This window comes from Triticum aestivum, chromosome 3A (assembly GCF_018294505.1).
Source record: "Triticum aestivum cultivar Chinese Spring chromosome 3A, IWGSC CS RefSeq v2.1, whole genome shotgun sequence".
In the NCBI taxonomy this organism is placed as follows: domain Eukaryota; kingdom Viridiplantae; phylum Streptophyta; class Magnoliopsida; order Poales; family Poaceae; genus Triticum; species Triticum aestivum.
The window spans coordinates 44,985,461-44,994,434 of record NC_057800.1 but is presented as its reverse complement, the minus strand read 5'-3'; the positions used below and the strand labels follow the sequence as shown (position 1 = coordinate 44,994,434).

The 8,974-nt window shown below is 42.4% G+C and overlaps 1 protein-coding gene across 2 annotated transcripts; it reads right to left on the bottom strand.

The window, feature by feature from the left end:
- Positions 1 to 2,884: 2,884 nt before the first annotated feature.
- LOC123060132 (piriformospora indica-insensitive protein 2) lies at positions 2,885 to 6,111 on the bottom strand. Of its 2 annotated transcripts, XM_044482705.1 has the most exons (3): positions 5,521 to 6,111; positions 3,978 to 4,398; positions 2,885 to 3,878 (listed from the first exon to the last, which is right to left on the bottom strand). In XM_044482705.1, the coding sequence occupies exons 1-3, from the start codon at positions 5,770 to 5,772 to the stop codon at positions 3,175 to 3,177; spliced, it is 1,377 nt and encodes a 458-aa protein (XP_044338640.1). In that variant the 5' UTR covers positions 5,773 to 6,111; the 3' UTR covers positions 2,885 to 3,174. The 2 variants fall into 2 exon arrangements, with proteins under 2 accessions (XP_044338640.1, XP_044338639.1); XM_044482704.1 differs by having other exon boundaries at positions 2,885 to 4,398.
- Positions 6,112 to 8,974: the final 2,863 nt, after the last annotated feature.

Below are 8,974 nucleotides of genomic sequence, written 5' to 3'. Positions count from 1 at the left end.
GGTGCCCGGTGGTGCGTGCAAAACAAAACAAAACAAACAGAGACATTGCTGTGCAGTCCATCCATCCATCCATGGAGTAGATGCTGCTGACCAAGTGCGCATCAACACGATTTTCTACTGACCAAGTGCTCATTGCTGCTTTTACCGCTAAAAAAATGTAGTGGTACGAGGAATTACCTATCATTGCAACAATTTATTTTTTACTACTTGCCAAATGCAACCAAGATCGTTACATTAGTGTATCCCAATTCCCCCCAACCCTAAAAACAGACACACTATTTATTTGTGAACTGATCCGAACCAGTCCACAGACAGTGATATGCAACAATGTCTTTAAACGTCTGTCCTTCTTTTTTTATTCTTAAGTCCGCAACACTCAATATAGTTGTAGAAAATTACACATCAACCAGTGCACCTACACGGGAAGGATTATGCATAGTTATTCATAGTAAAATTTCATCAAATACTTTGATCGAGCTCGTACATTTTTTATTGGAAAATATGTACGAAGAAAAATGTATTCATTGTTACTACTACATAAATTTGAAGCTCTGTTGTTTTCTATTAGGCTCTGTTTGCGGTTGATAAACTTTGATGTGGTGTGGATATTTCATAGTTAGTTGTAGAAAATTAGACATAAAAGTATGAACACGTGAGTCAAAAACACAAAAACATAAGAAGAAGGGATTAGACAAACAGGAGTATTACAATCCATCACAACGACAAATGCAAGGTCCAATGTGTTCTGTTTACCAATAGCTCGAATGTTTATTGACATAAGCTTGTCCATGTGGAATCAAACATATATGGAGAATCATAATTTTAGCAATGTGATACGGGTTAGTTTTATAATGGTAAATTATATAAAAGAATTTACCTAAACTCTAGTCATACGAAAAAAAGATGTGACCTAGGATGCTAAAGCTATACTTGTAACTGAACACCACCATAATGGAAATGTCTCGACATCGAAGTTTATCATGGGCAACAAATTATATTATGTGCTAAAGTTTTAACCATCAAGTAATGTGCAAAAATGTCCTCTGTTTTATACAAATAGAAAGAAGACTTGCAAATAAGCATGTATGGACAAAGAATCGGACATACATATGTTATTAGAAGTACATAACATAACTTACAAAAGTGAACTATTTTTTAGATTTACACAAACTCAAAATCTCCAATGCCGGCCTTCAACATTGTCTTATTAACATACATCGAAGAAGTTGAATAAATACAAATAAATACAAATACTACTAAATACAATGATTGTACTTCATAATTGCATTGTTGGATTAAATAATTTTATGGAATCCATAATTCTAGAGGCAGAATAGATCAATATTAGATACTACTAGACTTTAACATATAGTACGTTCGCAAAAAAAACATGTAACACTTTTCCTCCTTTACCTAGGTAAAGATGACAGGCAAACCTTACATATTTGTGAAGTGCGTCAAAGAAATTAAGTAAACATTGTACTAAAGTTAGTACAAAGTTGAGTCATCTATTTTGAAACGGAGGGAGTTGACTTTAACATATAGTAGATTAACCAAAAAAACATGTACCACTTTTCCTCCTTTACCTAGGTAAAGATGACAGAAAAACCTTATGTGAGGGATTCTTACATCTCATGCAAGCAACTCAATTTTCACACAATTTACACAAAAATGTGTGTTGTTATAATGTAAAAAACAAGTACAAAACTGTAGAATTTTAGAAAAAAAAGTTTCCTAAGAATGAATGAATTAGTGATATTGCTATTACCATCAAAAGAAATTTTTTTTAATAAAAAATGAAATCAAAATTACAGCTGGAGGATGAAATACGCGACAGTAATACAGGGGCCGCACCTGACAGCCACAAAGATTGACATGCAGGATAAAGAGCACCATGAAGCTCGGCCTCCAAACAACATTTTCGCATTGGTATTGCCCTTTAGAAAGAAAGAAATAAAATGAAAATAATAAAAATAATAATGGAAAAATTTGCACAAAATTTACATAGAAATTGTGCTTTTTAATAATATGAAAGAACAAGCATATAATGGTGGATTTTTCACAAAAAAAAGAAAGTTCCTAAGGAATTAACTGGTGTCATTGGCAATACAGTTAAAAAAAGAAAAAGAAATAAAAACTAAAACAAAATCAAACTAGCAAAAATTTCTAAGAAATAATGAATTAGTATTTTGGTATAGCCCTTTAAATATAAAGAAAATAAATAAACACTAATCGACAAATAATTGCAAAAAAATTACATAGAAATTGTGCTTATCGGAAATATGCATGAATAAGTATATAATAGTGGAATTTTCAAAGAAAATGAAATTTCCCAAGGAATCAATTGGTGGCATTGGTAATACCATTAAAGAAGAAAGAAAATGAAAAAAAAATAAAAAACAAAAGCAAAATAATATAGTTTTCAGAGAAATAATGAGACAGTGGTTTGGTACTACCCTTTAAGTAGAAATAAAATGAAATAAAAACTATTTTTTTAAATAATGAGATTTTCTAAGGGAAAATGAATTTGCGTCATTAGTGTTAAACTTTAAGAGAAGAAAGAAGATGAAAAAAAAGCAAACAAACAATGAAAAAATTGCACACAAAATTGCTCGTTTCTGAAATATACAAGAATATGCATTTAATAGTGGAATAATACAAACAAAACAAGGTACAAACCTTGACAAAAAACTGACGGTCAGGAAATCAACTTACTCAAATTTAAAAACCAGACGACTTGCATATGGCTAAAGTGAAAAAAAAAATCCATTTAAACATGCATGAGTGACAAACTCATCAACAACCAAAGTAATCCACACATGTGCTAAAAAAACATAATTATAGAGGGTTATTATCTTAATAGAAAATCCATCATTGTAGATGATTAGGGCTGTCAACCTTTTTTTGCATATATTCACATCCTCTAACTTGACACAGAAACAGGCCTAATTACAACCAGAAGAACAAACTACCTGTCTGTCAGCAACCACTTAAGACTCCTCATGCCTCTGTTCTTCCTCCTTCACCCTAGTAGACAGAGCAGAGCAGAGCAGAGCACCAGCCAAAATGCCAAAAGAGAAGGACACCATCGAAACAAATCGGCCTAATTAACTATATAAGTTTCTTCGTCGTCTCCTCCTTTGCAGCTATCAGTAAATCTGAACTTGCTGCCGCCTACAACACCATCACCATCACCAAGCACCAGAGGCCGGCGACCTTGTGACCCGAGAGGCCAAACGACGACGAGGACGCCGGGAAGCTCGAGCTCGCCTCAGGCTTCCCCCCACCCGCATCCATCCCGTCCCTCACGCCGACGCGAGGCGGTTCCTGCGCGTCCTTGCACACGGCCACGCCGGTCGGCGCGCCGCCGGCCGTCTCCGCCGTGCACAATCCAGGGTTGTCCCAGGAGGCGAACCTGCTGCCCATCCTCTGGTAGAACCGGGCCGAGAACTCCAGCGCCCCCGTCAGGTTGTTGCCGTTGAGGTACATGGCGCCGATGCTCGGCAGCGCGGCCAGCTTGGCCGGCACGGTGCCGGAGAGCCGGTTGTGGTCCAGCGCCAGGAACCGCAGCCTGGGCATCGCCGCCATGGACTCCGGGATGGCGCCGGCGAGGCCGACGTTGGACAGGTCCAGCGTCGCCAGGCTCGCCATCTTCTCCCAGCCGCGCTGCATCAGGGTGCCTCCCAGCAGCGGGTTGCTGGAGAGCAGCAGGTCCTGCAGGGCCGGCATGGCCAGCACGAAATCGGGGAGCCCGCCGGTGAGGCTGTTGTTCCGGAGGTCGAGCAGCGTGAGGCTCTCGAGCCCCGCGAGCTCCGGCGGGATGCGGCCGTCGAGGCGGTTGTTGCTGAGGTCCATCTTGAGCAGCCCCTTGAGCCCACCTAGCGACGGAGGCAGAGACCCGGTTAGAGAGTTCTTGCTCATGTCCACGATCAGCAGCTGCTCGTTGTCGAGGCGGCGTAGTTGGGGGTTGTTGTTACCGAGCGTCGCCGGCACCGGGCCCGACAGCCCGTTCCCGGACAGCACGAGCCGCCGCAGCTTCGCCAGCCCGCCGAGCTCCGACGGCACGGCGCCGGTGAGGTTGTTGTCGACGAGGACCAGGGACCGCAGGCTGGCCAGGCGGCCGAGGGACGCCGGGATGGCGCCGGACAGGCCCGGGTTCGAGCGGAACTCGAGCGTCTCGAGGGTGCCGGAGAGCTTGTCCCAGCTAGCGGCCGGGATCGTCGTGGGGTTGGCCGCCGGGAAGCAGGCGTAGAAGGTGAGGCTCTTGAGGCGCCGGAGGTCGAACAGCTGGGGGCTGAACCTTGCGTCCGGGGCGCACTGCAGCGAGTTGTCGAGCACCGGACCGATGCTGACCACCGTTGGGTACCACACGCCATTGAAGAGGTCACATGACACCCCCTGCAGAAAACAACAGAATGGGGGTCCAAGAACCAATTATTGCACTGAATTTGAATATCGAATTCAGTAAAATTGAATGCCAGATCATCACTCAGTAAAATTGCAGGCAAATTGAGAAGTACTAGTAACAAATTGGGACCCAATAACAAATTATTTCACCGAATCTGAATGTCATCGTCTATCAGTTAAATTGTACTGGTACTACATATTGCATGCAAATGAAAAGTACTAGTGGAAGCAGGGCATGTAACAAGCAAAACATACTAGGGGTAAATACTAGAAACAGACATGGAACGCTCACATGTTCATGTACAACTCAACTGAGAGAGTAAATAATTCATAGCAGATGTAAACCAGGTTAAACCAACTAACTGCGTATGAAGGTAACAAGTGTTAAATCGGTGAAAGTAAAAAAGGAAGTAGCACTAGTACTTGGTACAAATAATTCTCTGGGCAAAGCAAAAGAGCAAGAGGACAGAGGCATGGGAAAAGAAGGACCAAATGGGATGCGTTTAAGAATACATTGACATTTCAAATCACAGATTCCTATCATGTGCGGGGAAAGAAAGTTGTTACGCGCAAGAGATAAAAAAAAGCTCCCAAATTAGGCAAGAATCGGGAGGCCGTAGGTAGGTTGAGGAACAGAGGATTCGTCTCACTCGTCCAGCAGTGGAGTACTAGTAGTAAATCTTGCGTTCCCCGAGGAGAAACAGTCGAGAAACAATGGAGCAAACAGTGAGAGAGCTGCTGCTGCGTGTGTAAAAGCAGGAAACAGAGGTTGCACACAAGAACAGTGCTGAGAATTTGACGAGATTTTGGCGAGAAAAAGCATGTTTGAGGAACGCGTGCTCGGAGCATCTCACTGTGCATTCCCAAGATAAGACAACTAATTGGATGGATGTGCAAAAAATCGGGATCCTTTCTGCAGCGATTTGCTGTGAATCTCAAGACAATGTAGTGCAGAACAGGAAAGATTTGACTGTATAAATCCATGAAAAGGGGCAATTTTTGGTGTTTTCGAATCCTCCATTGCTCTAACATTTCCCAGGAATAAATCAAGAAGCGAAGACGCTGAGTAAAGAGAAGGAGCTAGCTGTGGGGGAGACGAACAAGAAGACGAACCTGGATGGGAGTCTGGCCGCAGGGGTCGGGGAAGAGGCCGGAGCCGTTCCACGCCTTGCCGACGAAGCTCCCGATGGCAGCGTACAGGGCCGCCTTCTGCTTGTCCTCCATCGGCGCCTCCGGCTCCTCCGCCGCCACCACCGGCGAGCCCTCCTCGTCCTCCCCTTCCGCCGCGCAGCCGGAGATGAGGAGCAGCGCCACGAACAGCGCGGCGAGGACAGGGAGCAGCCTTCCGCCGCGAGCACGACCCATCACGGTACTTCTCCGCAAGAAAACAAACAAGAACCTCTGTTCCCCCTCCAGTCTGCCTGCCCTACTGGCTATATAGCCGCCATTGGTGGTGTCGCGAGCGGGCGACCTCCTCTGCGCTTCTCGATGCGGCTGGCCGGGAATTGAAGCTGGGGTGGGGAGGCGTGCCCCTTTTAGGTGGCAAATAAATGTGAGTTTCGCTGCGCAGAGACGGAGCCCGCGGCAGGCCGAGACATTCCTACGCAAAGGCCAGCTCAGTGCTGCGCTGCGCTGCGCCGGGGCATCCCGAGGCGTCGAGAAAAGGAGAGACGAGGAGGAAGAGGGGACAGTGTGCTGCGTGTTGCGTGTGGGCTGTGCCTGTGCTCTGGGTTTGTCTAGTTTTGTACTCCCTTCGTTCTGAATTACTTGTCGCTCAAGTGAATGAATCTAACACTATTTTAGTGCTAGATACATCCATTTGAGCGACAAATAATTTAGAACGCGGAACTGCTTCGCAGACGACAAATATGCGCACGACCACTGCACGATAAGCATCTAGCGGCCCGCTGTCTGCTGTTGCCATGCAATGGACGGAGCTGATTGCATTGTCGTGCACACATCGTCCGCCACTATCGTGTGTATAGCACTGCTCTTTAGAACGGAGGGAGTACTAGGAAAGAGAGACGGGGACGGTGGCTTCGGAGTTCTTTCCGATGGAAAAAGATGGCTACGGTACAAAAAGAGAGAGAAAAAGCTATGCCCAATGGGTTATTAATATTATATATGCGCAGTATGTGTACATGCTCCCACTCTACTCGGTTCAGATGGATGTGGTGCATGGCTTTTGTTTCAAAAAGAAAAAAATGAGGGTCAAATAATACTCCCTCCGTCCCGAATTACATGCTCCAATGGACGACAAATAATTCAGGACGGAGGGAGTAACAACGCAAAAAATTAAGGACCCTAATGTCGGGAGGAGACTCCAGCTAACTAATCGTTCCTGAAGGTCAATCCAGCAAATTGTATAAACTTGCTGCTCTCATGACCTAATAAATAAAAAAGCCATGGTGTAACTAAGAGAAATTACCATGATCTAAAATAAATAATTTTGCCATGGAAAAAGTTCAAATTGCATCGTCTATTTTTTTTAAAAATGCCATCCATTAACACAAAAAATTGCCATAAAAAATTGTCAAGTAAAAAATGCCATGGATTATACACAAAATAATAATAACAAATGCCATGGGGACACATGTTGTTTTGCCATTTCATATACATTATAAATGCCATGGTTGCCCACAAAAAAATGTCATGGGTTATACACGCAAATATAATTTGACATGTGGACACATGTTGATTTGCCATGGAATATACATTATAATTGTCATGGTCTGTACAAAAAATGACATGGTTTCTACTTTTTTCCCATGGGGACACATTCTGATTTGCTATGATAAATACATGTTATTGAAATTAAAATTGCCATGGTTGACACATGTTGATAGTCTATTATAAAAAAATGCCATCCTATAACAAAAAAATGCGATGATACCTAAAAAACTACCATGTTATCAATACTAAAAATGCAATGATGCCTATAACAAAATTGCTCAGGTCAAAAATAGCATGAGTCAACATGAGGACAATGTTTGTGGTGATTACATACCGAGAAAAAACAAAATTGCCATGTGAGCTATTCAAAAAATAGTCATACAAAAAAACGTGATGCAAAATGTTTCCAAATCATTCACGCTATCTACACTCTTATAAAAAACAGAGTTGGAGATGATGGTGTGCCTGCCATCCTGCAATATAGGTCGTCCGATTTATATCTGACGGATAGGAAGGAAACTATGGCAATTTTGCAAAAAGGTACCCATACACCTCTCCACATTTGTAAATAAGCCCTTCCCTCGTCCATCCTTTTCTCTCACAAGATAAACTAGTCATACAAATGGATCTTGATGTTACGTGCAACGCACGGGCATCTTGCTAATTTAGACCTAAAAGGATATATACACTCTGGCACAATAATCATGGAGCTGCCATGGCAAGAAAAAACTTTTTTTTGCTATGTCAACGAAAAACACAAGGATTTAGAGACACGGTAGTGGAAAGTGCCATGCCGCTAACTAAAAAAATGCCATGTTTTCGAAAAACTATCATGTAGAAACTGCCATGGCAAAAACAATATAAAAATGCCATGTTCTGAATTTTGCCATGTCGCCTAGTAAAATTTATCACGCTCGTAATTAACAAAATGTCATGTCTTTTTTGAATAGTTCATGGATAAATTGCCATGGACGATTCTCGCATTTTCATAACATGGCATGATTATACACAAAACATTATTGGTGTTACACAACAAGTCTAGTGAAATTGCATTTGAAGCATTGCAAACAAAATGTGTACTATAAATACATGTCGGAAGAGTTGCATGTTCTATACTCCCTCCGTTCCAAAATATAGTATGTCCGCGCCTCCCGAGGTCGAACTTTGACCATAAATTTAACGAACGAGACCGATTGCGGCGAGAGAAAAAGTTACATAATTAAAAACTTCTTTTGAATACGAATTCACTGATATAACTTTTGCTCCCGCAGCAATCGGTCTTGTTAGTTAAATTTACGGTCAAAGTTGAAGCACGGGGATAGAGGAAGCACTACATTGTGGAATGGAGGGAGTAAAAGACAAAAAAGAGGAGAACCACGATGTACCTAATCTATGATGGGCAGTGGCGGATCCAGGATTTGAAAATTGGGTGTTGATTTTTTTTTTTTGCACTATAGTATCTAAAAGGTTCATGTGGCCAGTAAGATTTTTTTCAAAGAATAATGACAGTATTGTTGGACCGAAGATTTGAGACCAGTTTATTTGAAATGACATGATGTTCATTGCACAAACCACACCATTTTTACACATGCATCTTGTATAAATCATATACTCCCTCCATTCCAAAATATAGTGCGCCCGCGCTTCCCGAGGTTCAACTTTGACCGTAAATTTAACCAACAAGACCAACTGCGGCGGAAGAAAAAATTATATAATTGAAAACTTCTTTCGAATACGAATTCACTGATATAATTTTTGCTCCCGCCGCAATCGGTCTTGGTAGTTAAATTTACGGTCAAAGTTGAAGCACGTAGATAGAGGAAGCACTACATTGTGGAATGGAGGGAGTATAAAATTTCCTGCCAAAACATTTGGGTGTACAGATGGACACATT

Bases quoted from the DNA above. Each gene is read 5' to 3' on its own strand.
- LOC123060132 (XM_044482704.1), bottom strand. From the start codon at position 5,772: ATGGGTCGTGCTCGCGGCGGAAGGCTGCTCCCTGTCCTCGCCGCGCTG. The intron at 4,399-5,520 runs GTTCGTCTTCTT...TGTTTTCTGCAG, and splicing joins GCGGCCAGACTCCCATCCAG to GGGGTGTCATGTGACCTCTT.